This window comes from Lepisosteus platostomus, chromosome 12 (genome assembly GCF_059453375.1).
Source record: "Lepisosteus platostomus isolate fLepPlt1 chromosome 12, fLepPlt1.hap1, whole genome shotgun sequence".
Classification (NCBI taxonomy): Eukaryota; Metazoa; Chordata; class Actinopteri; order Semionotiformes; family Lepisosteidae; genus Lepisosteus; species Lepisosteus platostomus.
Window position 1 is genome coordinate 30,795,313 of NC_142622.1, and position 14,774 is coordinate 30,810,086.

Consider the following 14,774-nt stretch of genomic DNA (forward strand, 5'->3'; position numbering starts at 1 on the left):
CTGTGACATCTTTGCTTTACACTTTAGTGCACAAATACGTTAACTATTCCTTCTTGTGCTTGTTTTTGTAACTTCTTGTTATATAAATGGGAAAATTTCCAGCTGGTACTCTGAACTGCCTGTTGCTTCTGTGGCTGAGCAATTCCTGTATGCATACACAATGAACTTTCTCACCTTTCTCAGCGAACCTTTCTTTTCTACAGTTCTAACTAAAGTTAAAGTTTCTAGATTTTATAAAACCTTATAATGTTCTAACCAAATACTGGCTCATATTATGTTTCTAAAAAAAAGCTGCAATACTTTTCTAAATCAACTAAATAGGGAATATTAATGTGTAATCTAAAGAATTTTGGTTGCTGAAAAAAAAGTTTATTACAGCTTTTTGTGAACACGATGTGCTTTTTTTCTTGTTTACATCCACATTAAAATAGTCTATTTATACAAACAATTCAAATGTATATTTATTTTTAATGTTGATTCCAGCAACAAATAATTAATAATTGATTTTACTTCCGTTTTTGACAATGAAAAATATATTTTACACATAAACTGAACTGCAGTGGCTTTTAAACCCTACACTATTGTTACAGCATAACTGTGGATATGACTTCATGTGATTTGCAGATGGCTTACTGATACATATGTTACAACTGGTAACTATACATATGCCACACAGATATGCTGTGATCCTGCAGTCCTGCAGTTTAATGGAAGATAATGAAGTAATAATGCAGGCTGATTTACATTTTCTTAAAAAAGGCTTTAACTAGCGGCTCTAATCAGTTTCTCATTGCATCCTTTTTAAATAACGAGGCAATTCAAAGAATGTTTAAAGTTTCAACATGTCTTTAGACCCACACATTTAAAAAGACACTGTGTACTAAGTTTACTTGGGTAGTTAATAACATACTGTGACTGTAAAACAACTTTAGAAACATAGCCATATCACAAAATGGTAATTTGATACAATGGTTAAATGCTCGCTTGCTATTCAGATGGTTCAAGGTTCGATTCCCAGTCAAACAAAAGCTTTTACTTTTTTTTTACTCAGCCAGCCTTATAAACTATATTCAAATTTCAGATAATTTTATCAATTTTAACATGAATTAACCTCCATACCAGCAAGCTCGATAATGCTCTGAAAGAGCAAGGCAATTTAAAGATGAAATCACAGAAATCACAATAGAATTTTTTACACCTATAAAGCATTTAGTTTTAAATACATATTTTTAACATTATTAATATTTTTAAATATTAAATTTAAAATATAAATTATATTAATGGAAATATAATTTTAATAGTAAGTCTTTTTTTATTATTTGGCTTCAGTGGAGATGTCAGAAAAAGTTGTTGGAAATACGAAAGAACAACAAAGTTGCATTGTGGTGCTTTTCTGATTTAGCACCGATAGGAGTGTTTTGTACCTTGACAGTGCATTCTGTTCTCGTAGAAGGTGGGAGAGAAACTAGTATCCATCAATACACGTCACTGATGCAACTTTAGCTTAGGAACTCCAATTCCCCATGAACTCCACAGGATTTCTTCCTGGCAGCGGCTACGCCTCCTGGGTACTAATGTACCTTACTAAAAGACAAGTTACAGTATGTGGCAAATTCATTCAAATGACTACTCAAAATTTTTTATTTTTTTTAAATGGCCTTTTACTTACTAAGATTTTAAAGTTACTATCTCTAATATTTTTTATACTTAAAATGTTAAAATACCTGTCCAATGATAACAATAAATTATTTATTATTTTATACATTCACTTTGAATTCAAGATCTCTTAAGCCCACAGCAGTACAGGGGACGTATCAGATGTTAAATTGAGAAAGAGAGACAATAACTTCAGCCCCATTCACCACCTGCTGGACAGACTGAGAAAGGTGTTATATCCAGTTAAAAGAGTGCAGGTTAATTGTAAGTTAATAAGAGGCTATGATCTGCAGCAGCTGCTAGTCCTTCTCTTGTGTGATATTAGTGGTTTTATCATAAATCAAATTCCAATAAGATAAACTATAGAATGTCTTCTTTTTCTGTTTCAGCTAAATGAGACAATAGAAAGTCAAATCAGTCAGGATCTCAGCGCAAGCGCATTGGTCTAAAACAGTGGTTCTCAAACTGTGGTATGCGTACCGGCAGTGGTATGTGGAGTGCCGCCAGGTGGTACGCCAAATGACCCTGGAACTGTGTCATGTGCATTGAAAAATCGGGACGGGTTTTCATATTTTAATACGTGTCGAATAAGCAGCCTACGTACTACGATACAGTGCGCGCTAATACTTCAGTGGACACAAGAGATACTCTGTAATTCTATACCACTCTATAGGAATGCGTGCTACGGATGCAAGTGACCAATTGTATTTAAAAAAAGCTACTGTATCTCCAGCAAATAGGGAGAAAGGAGAACGTGCGTGATTTTGGAACAATGCCAACGTTGTAAACACAGGAATGCATAGAAATACGTGCTACAACGCAGGTAATCTTGTGAGCACACGAAAGTGTGGTAACAGTAAAATATTTAAGAACTGTTCTAATTTGAGAAAAATACACAGAGCGTCTCTGTGTTTCGCTCCCATGCGCATTAAATAAAAACGGAAACGCGGAAAAATGCAAGCTTGCAGATTGCTAAAGCAGGTAAGCTACACTATTTTTGAAGAACCTTATTTACCGTTGGCAAAAGAGCTGACACGTATTACGTGTAGAGAAAAGGCTGCTAAACAGCTCGACCTGCTGCCCCCCTCCCCCTGAAAGACACAGTCATTCATAGAATTATTGAAATGAAGGAATATATCAAAAGTACACTGATAGAGCGCGTTAAGATGAGCAGATGTTTTTCACTGCAATTAGATGAGTCTGTAGTCGATTTGGCCAATTTGCTCGTTTACGTTAGATACGAGTTTGAGGGCATGTCCCATGAGGACTTTCTGTTCTTTTAACCGCTACCAACAGGAACTACAGGAGAGCACATATTTCAGGTTCTGAATGAATTTATCGAAGAGAATGGCATCGACTGGATAAAATGTGTGGGAGTTTGTACAGACGGTGCTAGAGCAATGACAAGCCGACATAACGGTGTAGTTGCACGAATTAGAGAGGTTGCTCCAGAAATTAATGTAAGCATTACAACATCCACCGCGAGACCTTTGCCGTCAAGAAAATGCCTGAAGATTTAATATCTGTTAGACTCTGTTGTGAATTGTATCAAGGCTCGAAAAATTAATTCACATCTGCTTTGCTCAACTAAACAGGCTCACCCCTCTCAGTGAAATGGTGCTTTTTTATTAGTTGTTGTTAATGTTTTTTTTTTCTGTAAAACACTTTGAGAAGCCACCTTTAAAGGCGCTATATCAAATAAAGTTTATTATTATAATATTTATTATATGTATGTGTGAGTGTGTGTGCACGCGCGCTCATGTTGGTCATTGAGAATTTCTGGGGTTCCTATGAGATGATGACTTGTAGGTGGTACATTGATGCTTTGGTTGGATTAGGGGTGTTACTTGGTCCAAAAAGTTTGAGAACCACTGGTCTAAAACATTTTGCATAAAAAGACCATCAATGAAACAGACCTCAAGTTTAGATTGGATATCACAGTAGGTGTCCAAACTGTTGACTTTTTTAGAATTTCCCTGAGAGGAGGGTCAAACTGAAGTAGTAAACATATTCTTATGCATTAACACAAACTCATCTGCTAACACAGATGCTAGTAAGACCAAGGTAACTTTCTGCTAAATTAAATAAGCTACTAATATCTCCTAATATTGTGATTGCTATACATGTGTGTTATACCAGTGATGTGGGTGCTGGGATTACTCACAAGTTCAGTTTTAGAATTTTCAAATTGAAAAAAACATGCATGTACTATGTTGAAGTTAGTGTTTCTACAATAAATCAAATTCACATTTTTATTTATTCATAGTGTTACATATTGTTAAGTCACACTGTTAGACTATATACTGCAATGAAGAAAAAATCATACACAGGACTTTTTTCTTCCAATCAGGATTTTTTAAGTTGTTAAACCACTTTCTCAAAACTCGCAGTGGAGGTGTAATGTAACAGTGTGTAATGTAGTTTTGAAATGTCGGCCACATGAATTGAATACGAGAACAAAGACTACAATTTCCGACACACTACACACGCGAATTACATGAAGTCAAGTCATATCCACAGATATCCCGAAACAATAGCGTACATGTCAATGATCGGTATACCATATAAAAATACCGTATATAAAGTACGATACCAGTTTTAAAGCCACTATAGTATGTGTGAAATATTTTGTAATAATCAAAATTAAGTAAAATTGTTTCCTGATTACTTGCTCCTGAAATTTGGATTAAAACAAAATACAGATTTTAATGTAGATTTAAACCTGAAAGAAGCACACTGTGTTCACAAGCTTTAATAATAAACTATTTTATTTATCCAACTGAGTAATTTTGTTTTTGTAAAATAGCCTTTTTATTTAATTTTATATTTCACATACTGTAATATACAGTAGAAAAGTAATAAAAGTCTCAACAATATACAACTTTAATTCTACAATCTTATTTTACTCTTCAGTGTGGAATTAACCTCTTCTGGTTCACTGTGCACTGTGATATTAGTGTGATGAGCTGTGATATTTTTAACATAGTATTTGAGAAAGTTTTTTCATGTGTATTTTATCCTGGATTGCAATTTGCAAATGGGTAGAAATTGTTATTGTATCCTGGCCTAGAATAAACATTAAATACAAGCAGTACACTTCATGACCTGGATTGACTGCACTGTTTGTCGACTTTAAACACAGGAAAACTAACATTAATGGCACGCTAGGTAACACAGCTAAAAAAAAAAGTGGTTATTTACACATTATTCAAATAAATAAGAAAAGCACTCAAAAAGTACATAAATGATACTAACTGACTAAAGAGTTATAAACTTTAAAAGAAAAAATGATTAAAAAGATTGCTTATTTTAAAGATCATTAAAGAAACAATAAAGTTGTCCCCAACAAGTAGCCAGGTTGTCACTACAATGCAAAAAAATTAATTCCAACAAGGTAGCAAACTACAGCAGGTATGCTGAACTTAAATGATCTCCCTTTAAATGATAGACCAACAGACTAACTGTCTTAAGCAGTGACAGGAATACTAAATTCTCAATAGATACAATAGTAATTTTGGATCCTAAGGTATTTTTTTACTCCCCCACCCATATACACTCATACCCTTGTATAAGAACGTTCAGTATACGAATTTTCGCTAATCCAAACGTGAAGAATCTGTACCATGTAATTTGTTATAAGAATGAAACAACTACATTTTGCTATTCCGAACTTTGAAGTTCGAAAGTGACGGATTTTGGCAGAGAATCTTTGCAAACAGTTGAATTTAGCGCCACCGAACAGCTGCTTGTTTCTGTGGGTGCGCAAGGCATCGTGCTTAAGGATGCCATGAGGCAGCAGTGCTTTGATAATAATCATAGCAAAAGCTTGTACTCTCATTTTCAAAGTGATTTTTTGTGTTTGTTTTGTAGTTGCTGTTCATTATGGGCCCTTAGGAAGAGTTTGCTTGTTTCATGTATTATATTTAATTCTGACTAAGATTTTTTATTTTTTGTCAATTTCTTTAGCGTAATAGTCGACAACAGTATGCACATCGTTCTAGCCGTTCGCTTGGAAAAAAATGTAAATGTATCATTAATTATTTTACAGCCATATCTGGCTTACTTGAGTAGAACTGCGTTGTTCACTAAACCTGCTATACTGGTCTGAATGGTATTATATGTTTAGATTGGTTTTTAAGTAAACTTGTCTTTGCTTCGGAATGGGGTGGAATTTCCCCCATAAGAAATAAGGGAATTTTTATTTTCGATTTACGATCTTCCGCCTTCCGAACAGATTTTCAGGAACGAATCAGGTTCATATATCGGGGTATGAGTGTAGACAGCAGATTTACAAGATGATTGGAGCTGTCCACAGTGGAAAATCCAGTTTTAAATTCATAAACCTAAGACATAAGTTGCAAGACAGCAGTTGAACAATACTACTTCAACTTCAGCTTTTATGTGGATTTCCATCTTTTTTCTAAGTGATCCTTAGATTTCCTGTAGTGACATCCAATGTATATGTCCCCTAGTGCAAAGCCCTGCTTACCTTGCTGGACACCCTCCAGAACTGGCGCTCGGCCATACCGTGCAGCTCTATCAGAATCTGACGGATCTGCCAAGGGTCCAGGGAAAGAATCAGCTGATGTTTCAGCTGGCCTATCTTCACACTGGCTGAGGCTAAGGAAGAGAAAATATTACACTCAACTATAGTGTCCTTTAGAACAAAAACATTGATACACCAATGTATAGTCACTTAATAGGGTGTTGGAATATACATTATAGCAGTGATCAGTGTGATGCTGCCTGAAATGAACCACACATAAAAGGTTTGTGTACTCTACACACTGTATCTGGGAATTGCACTGCTGCAGCACAGACCTGGAATGTCATAAAAAGAAGGCAATGGTTTGGTGCACAAGCTGACAGTAGAGGACTTCTTCCTCATCTGGTCAAGAAGGGTCTTCCTCTCCTCATCTTTCAGCAGCACCATGAAGAGCTCATGAGAAGAAACCATGAACACGAGCTGAAGATCCTCTAGGCTCTCACACAGACTCCTGGAAAAGACAGAAGAAATTGCGAAACATGCAATGTGCAGGGCTATTCACACTGTAGAGTTAGTTTATAAAGCTAGTCTAGACCAAGGGCTAGTCTAGACCTCTTATCCAAATAATACTGAATCAACATCCTGTTCTCTCTTTTAGATCACATACTAGCAGAGCAGATTATTGCTTCTGCTGGGCTACCAAATAGCGCCACTCAGATATTTAAAACTCTACTTTAAATTTAAACAAATTATGAAAACAAAATACAGCTAAAACTGTATGATTTCCACAAATAAAGGGTTTGCACCCCAAGCCCAATTTATAATCTGGGGTTAAAATGTAAGTAAACCAACATAAGGGTTTATAGTTTAACATTCTTACACATATTGGACCTTCACCAAGTCCTCACCAAGTCTCAATAATAGATAAAACGTCCTTTGACAACACACAAAAATTCTACTTTGACATGATTATTTAAAAAAAAATCATGTAGCATTCAATATCCTTTTTTGTGAAAAAGTACGTGTACCCTTTAGTTCTGTGACACCTGTCACACCCTTAAGCAGCAATATCTTGAATTATTTTTTTTCTGTAATAGCTGATCAGTCTCTTACATCGCCTGGGAGGAATGCTAGCGCATGTCTTTACAGATATGCTTCAATTTAGTGATGTTTGACTTCAGATGAGACGTAAAACCAAGGTCCTGACTCTCTGTGGTCATTAAAAATCCCAGGGCGTTACTCGAAAAGAGTAGGGGTGTAACTCCGGCGTTCTGGCCAAATTTCCCATTGGCTTTTACCAATCGGTCTCCTAATAATCCCCATCTATGAACTGGCTACATCACTCTGTCCTCCTCCCCACTGACAGCTGATGTGTGGTGAGAGTACTGCCACACTATGGCTGCCGTTGCATCATCCAGGTGGGATTCCCATTACATGTAAAGTGGTTTGAGTGGAGTGTCCAGTATAAAGCTATATAAGTGTAAGGAATTATTATTATTAATAGGTTTATCAGATGGTTTCTAATTTTCCTAAAAATACATGTTGTTACCTGAAGAATTAAAATTCACAGCAAAATGACAATATTTAAAGTATTTCTATGTTCTCCACCTTTGTAAACTTAAAATTCAAGTTACACAGTTACATAAACAAAGCAGTGGTGAACAAATAACAAGCATAACTGGTTATAATTGGTTTCAACCTACTTTAAAAAAGCTGCCATGTTCCTTTTGGAAGTCTCCGATGCATGGTCCTTATCTAATGACCGTGTGCACACCTAAAAAAAAAAAATTAGAAATATAGTACTTCAGTGGCTCAAGTAGTAAAGGTCCTTGTCAAGGTGCAGGCTGAGGTCTGTGATCACAGGTTTAAGCATGAATAGCAGCAAGGCCCAGAATCCATTGCTCAGAGGGTCTAGACCAGGGGTCTCCAACCTTTTTTCCTTGAGGGCCAAATTTGCTTCTGAAGACAGGCCAGAGGGCCAGACAGTGGGAGGGTAGGTAGACAGGGAGATTTTATGTAATAAACAACACAATTTACACATAATAAATTTAATGAAAACACGTATGTCATATATTGTAATATTCAAATGAACAAAAATAACTAAAATAAATATTCATATACATGTGTACAAATTTAATGTGATATTTGGAATTGCTTCTGTGACAGAATGTCCTCAAATTCTGGTTCAAACTTTGTTGCCCCCAGAATCAAAACCTGCTTGAAGTGGTCAACAGAGTGATGTTTGATATTTAGATTTAACATATTTCATCTTTGAAAATGTTTGTTCACACAAATATGTGGAGGCAAAGACAGAAAACATTTCACGAGCAAATTTTCTAATGTTCTTACAACTCTCTTCAGGCAGTGATTTATAGAAGTTTAATAAATCCTTTTCCTTAAACAGATCCCTATACAAGTCATTCGCAGCCAGGTCTTACTGTGAGCTGCAACTCAGGCTGAAGATCTTCACTTGCAAAAGGGGTCTGGAATAATCTTATGTTCTCTGATACTGTAAAAATCTTGAAAACGGTCCTGAAATTGCTACTTCAAATGTGAAATCACGATTAAAGCGAACGGAATCGAAAAAGGCTCGATACATTCATTTCTGTACTTTTAGCAAGCTGCAAAATGAACAAAATTGTGAGCTGCCACTTGTTTTTAAAAAAGAACTAATTTTGTCCGAAGGATTTTACAATATACTTTAGCTTTGCTAATCCACCGAACCTCACGCCCGGATATTCACTCTCAATTTCAGATAGGAAGTTTTTAAACTGACGATGATTAAGGGATGACAATCATATAAAATTCACTGTCTTCATAACTATATCCATATTTTCTTCAACTGCAGAGAAATGTTATTTCCCAGGTCTTCTGTGCAATGAGCAATTGTATTAGCTGACAGACTTATTTGCTCAAACAAAGCAACTTTTTCTGGACGTAGTTCATCAGCAGATTTCATAATACAAGTTTTTATATACTGCCTATCAGTAAATGGTTTCCCTATGACATGGACCTCACCCTTACAATGAATTCTGATTGTTGTGATCACTTTGCGACTATTTCATGCTGATAAATTACATTTTTTTTCAGTGTTTCTCCTTTATCTGAATGCATTTTGCCAGTCATGTTTGAGTACTTCTGTGCTTCATATCGTAATACCTTCGGATATTATACTCCTTGAGAACAGTGACAATTTCTCTGCATATTAAGCACAACGCCTTGTTATTGCTTTCAATCACAAAATAGTTTTCAATTTGCTTTTTATTAAAAACACGGCACTCTTCATCAACTTTTCTCTTCTCAGCTTCTGACATTTTGATGTAAAATAAATAAACAATGCAAGAAAACTCAAGAACAACAACCAAGTAAACCTAAAAGTAAAGGTTATTTGACTTCTTTAACACTTGCATGTAAGCATGCAGTGGTGGTGCTGTCCTATGTTCTCGGGCCAGATAAAAATACATCGGGCCATAGGTTGGAGACCCTTGGTCTAGACTAATAAGCTATCTCTTGCCTTGAATGAATCCAGGAAATGGTGAACATACCAAACCAGCACCTTAAGGAATGTTACTCAAGCAGGACTTCATAACCAGCATGCCCTGGCATTCTAATACCCAAGAGAGGCCACCAAACTGGGTTCATCCTGATACAAATAAGGACATAATTGTCCATAATTCCATTATTGATTTATTTAACCATTAAACACTATTCACAATGATGATACCTAAAAGTTATTACACCACATTCTGTGTTTCTCTTCAAGGTACTGGAACCTGACAACAAACGTATGTCCAACAAGAGAAAAGTACACAAGCTGAATGAAACTAAGGTACCAAGAGAGATCAAAGATCAACTTCAAACAGAATTCTTCACAAAGCTTCTCCAGAAACTAGAGATGTTTTGTAATATTCTCAGTTGTGATTTCACCTTATTACTGAATCACACAGGAAGGCATTCAAAAAAAGATGTGAAAAAAACTTTCCCCCATATATATTTCAATAAGCATCTGGTTCCCCCCAGTGTAGACCTCATGCATGCCTTCTCTGGAAGAAGCCAACCACAATGAAGGGCATTTCTCTCTGTGTGCTGACAGAAGGGCTTCTTGGTACAAAGCCCAATGGATCCAGCTGTCAAATCTCATTTGGAATTCCCTGTCCACACAAGTTAAAATGATAACTCACATTATAAGTTATTTCACATGAGTATATATTTAAGAGCACTGATTAATAACAGTAAGGGTGTATTTTCTTCTCCTTGAGCTTTTAACAATATTTGTTTTGAGACTTCAAGGTTAGTCAACTTTGAATTGCACAACTGAAAAGTCAGTCAGATTATAGCCAACGATCACTTCCATGCATTAGTTAGCACCTGCAACACCTATGTGATTGATCAGCCATTTGTATCACAACATCCTGATTCACACCCTTTGCACAACAGCCACACTTCATTATTTACTAAACAGTACTTAGAATATCTGTCTACATCACTAATTGCTTTAATCAGAGTTATTCCTAGTAGCCATTAAAGTAGAGGTAAAAGTAATCATGAAGGTTCAGTGCAGAAAATCTTCACTAATTATTGCAAAATACATATATAACCAAGTCCCCCATATACCAGTCCATAATATTCTACAGTACATTATGCACATACACTTAAAATACTTATTTGATCATTAATAATTAAATAAATCCTGTATATGATCATTAGAATACTAATGCATTGCCTTTAAGTTAATTAAAATAACACTGATCAGATGTGACGAGGATCCTCAAACAACTGCATGCTACTGTCTGAGTACCACAGAGGGAAGGGTAAGAATAGTTGGTCAGAGCTGTCTCAGCTACTCAGCAACACAGTGACCTCTGCAACCACCTAAGCACTTGCAAACAAGCAGCATCCTGTTGGCGAAAGATATGCTTCTCCTCCAGTTAGAGCTAAACCTCTGGATCGAGGCAGTATTAACTCTGAAGTGTGAAAAGATGAGTGCCTTGAAGGAGTTTGGGTCAAAGGAATATACCTATGCTTCCTTATTCTCCCTTTCTTGGTGCGTTTGTGGGATTCATAGCTACAAGCCAAGAGGTAAAAAAAACTTGGGAAGGTATACTAAAAATAATAAGCAATTCTAATTCTTTTTATAAGACATTCACAATTTTATTAGAAGCGTTAATGATTTATGCCTTCTCCAAAGTTAAAGTAATTCTAATTTGAGTGATGCAGAAAATTAAAACATGCATAATCAACAAAAACAGTGCCCTGCAAAACTATTTATGCCTGTCCAATTACATCCCATTTTGTTGGATTACAAATAAAAATATTCACTTTAAAAAAGTGTAAGTATTATAAAAAATTCAACATCAGTGCAAACAATAACTTTTATCTCCCTAATTCACCCACTGATTTTCTATGTTGTTTAAAGACAATCATCATCTGTATTTTTATTTTTCTTCTTGCTTCAAAAACGTCGGCTCATCCTGTATGATTCAATACTATTTACGCTTTAATGATCATTGCAATTCTCAGTTTTCCATTAAAATGCTTTGAAACAGGCTTCCAAAAAGAAATGAATGAGTGAGGGGGAAACCAAATGTTTAACCAACTGGACACTTAATCTGATTCTTTCACTATTTGAAAACGGCACTGTCAGCCTTGCACTAAATGCAAGATGGACACTCCTCATTTTGCATTAGTTTGAATAGGCCAGCAAGGTTCATAGACCACCTGTATTCTCCCATCACCACCAGTTGATATGGGAAAAAAAACAGAGATGCAGACTGAAATAAAGGCATCTTAGTACTCGACTTCACAAAAAGAAGTAATTGTGACTTCAGCACCACATATATTGCAAGGTTAGTTTAAATCCATATTCCTTACCTCCAATAAAAAGTCAATTTTGTCTTTGTTGGGTTTCAGAAGAAATTGCCTAAAACGGACACTGATGACCTGTCCCTCCAATGCGTCACGCACAGCGTTGCAGGCACACAGCTTGTAACATACTTCATCTGCTGCTCTGTCTCTGTGCACATAGTACAATACATGCAGAAAAAAAAACATTACATACATTCATTTTTTAAAAATTGATTTATATCATTTAATTTTGAGCTCTTTATTTTTTCATTTTTATTTAACTTGCATAATTATACAGCACTGGATTCCTGGCTTTGGTTGTATAAAATTTCTTAGGTACAAAATACTACTAATAGTAACTGTAGTTAACTTCACTTAATTCTGACCAAAGTAACTTGTAGATACTTTGTATAAAACTCAAACTCATGAAACATGAGAAAAAGAGAAAACATCATGGTGAATTTTATGGAACCCGCACTAGGTCCCTGAATTCTAAATTCTAAACCTTTACAGTTTCTAATTGGATAAATTACAAATAATCCACATCACAAATATAAACTACATGAAGAGTATAAAATGCTACTTCTTTTTATACTTCCTCAGCACAGAAACCTATCACACAAAATTTCTTCTGCTTTCACTAAATGTTGGTCAGAAATCAGGTAAACCCTAAACACTTGAGAATGATCTTCACTGCTTTATTCACTCAACATCTAAATTGCAATATTTCAAAATTCTTCAATATTTAGAAGAACTAACAGTACTAAGAAAAGGAGCGCAACAACGAAGTTCAGAAGTAAGGCTTAAAAATGTTAAGGGAGATTCTTCACATTGTAGCCAATGAAAAGGGGAAATTAATTTATACAAGTGAATCAATCCGCTACCTGGCTAAGTGAACCTTCTGAATGCATAGGATGATTTAAATTATCTAAAAACTAATACATAAAAGAAGAGGCTAATTCTCCCATCTAGCTTGTTTGGTTTCCAGTGATATTAAGATGTAGTCCAGCCATATCTTTAAGACACTTAAAGACATTTCGTTGCCAGCAAGTACTGCTGCATGCTGTATTGTTGTGCATTTGATCAACTTTGATTAATAAGCAGGTGTCGGCCTCAACGATGTGGCTGAATAGCAGAATCCAGACTCCCAAAGATCACATCCTGGGCACCGTTATCACCTGGGCATTAATATTAATTCCCATTTCAATGTACCCAGAGGTTCACAATTATGAACTGCAGATACACAGTGGTCTTGTCTGTCCCACTTACCCCTGCTGAGCTTTGTGAACAAATTCCCTCAGGACAGACTGTCTGAAATAACTGGGCAAGCTGAAGGTGATGTTGTCCTTCACAAAACATTCAATCAGACCCTAGATGAGAGAGAGACACATGAGAGTAATCTCAGGAATGATATCTCGGAAAACACCTTGTATGGTATTTTGATATTTCTTTCTGTTGTCAGTAGTAAAGACATCCGATTTACACAAAGAATTTATACATTACAAGAGGGTCATGACATCAATAGCTAAGTTTGCATATAACCAAGTCCACTCCCTCTCTCTGCCTGGAATGAAAAGAGCGATAAAACTGTCAGCGAGCCTGTAAAATCGTATCTGGCCTGTCATTCCCCACATTACTGACACAGAACCTTTCGATACAAAAACAAGACCACATTGAGATGCAGATCCTGGGTAGTGGGTACTGGGGCAGGGGGGAGAAAAAGACTCACTCACTAACTAGACTGGTTACACAACCCTAGTCTGTTGCTCCGCTAATTTGACAGTTGCACTTAACCTTTGACTTGGTTTCATCTTGCTCTGCTCTTCCATCAAAACCCTGCTCGTCAGACCAAATCATGAATAAGCAAATTTGCAAATGTTAAATTCACATTTGTTGAGACCCTACTGTACTTGGGTAAGCTTTTTTTCTGTAGAAACATATTTAATGATAATAATTCCTTACACTATCTGTGGAGAGGAGAACAGAGCGATGAAGCCAAAACACAGATGGGGATTATAAGGAGGCCATGATTGGTATAGGCCAATGGGAAAATTTGGCCAGGACACTATTCTTTTTGAGAAACGACCTGGGATTTTTTTAATGACCACAGATAGTCAGTTTTATATCTCCTAAAAAGAGGCGTGAAGGAGGGTGCCTTTTTTACAGTATAGTGTCCCTGTCACGATACTGAGGCATTAAGGCATTAACCTGTTTAGCAGGTACATATTTGCCATGTCCCAGTTCTCGCACGGTGGCCTAAGCCCTTCCTCCAAGTCCAAACTTCTGTGACGTAGCGCAAGTGTGGACTTCAAATGCGAGAGTATCCGAGGGTGCATTGTTAGAAAAAAGTAATGAGACATCCTCATGCTTTTAAAGCTTTATATCAAACCTTCGTACCAAGAATACATACAATATGAATCTAAAGTGAAAATTAGTTTTACAAAACTGTAAAAAAGTTAGATTTTTCGAATACGCAAATATTTTACTCTCTATGGCAACTTCTCTCTGCTTTGATAGGCTACAACATTAAACATCACCATTTCACGAGGAATTGGGGGTAATTCTCTTCAGCAGAGTCTGCTCTGATGTGGACTTTAGGGAAGGGCACATTGGGGGCACTCGTGAGCACCCTTGATCAACACAAATTGAGAAATCAGTAATCTCAAGGACTTGCAGACTTGAGCAAGAACACGCATCTGCAGGGCGCAAGACTGCAAGTGTGCATATTGAGAAACTCCTTTTTCCATACAGCAAGCAATGAAGCAGAGCTATACATGTACAACCAGGC

At 36.2% G+C, this 14,774-nt stretch overlaps 1 protein-coding gene across 2 annotated transcripts in view; it reads right to left on the reverse strand.

Moving 5' to 3' along the window:
* ints8 (integrator complex subunit 8) overlaps positions 1–14,774 on the reverse strand; it is a 43,611-nt gene that overhangs the window by 18,703 nt on the left and 10,134 nt on the right. For both annotated transcript variants that reach the window (XM_088601607.1, XM_088601606.1), the window contains exons 10-14: positions 13,256–13,356; positions 12,014–12,155; positions 7,846–7,916; positions 6,478–6,653; positions 6,146–6,276 (exon numbers count right to left, since the gene is read on the reverse strand). In XM_088601607.1, the coding sequence (XP_088457733.1) occupies positions 6,146–6,276; positions 6,478–6,653; positions 7,846–7,916; positions 12,014–12,155; positions 13,256–13,356 (621 nt within the window). The remainder of the gene's footprint in view (positions 1–6,145; positions 6,277–6,477; positions 6,654–7,845; positions 7,917–12,013; positions 12,156–13,255; positions 13,357–14,774) is intronic.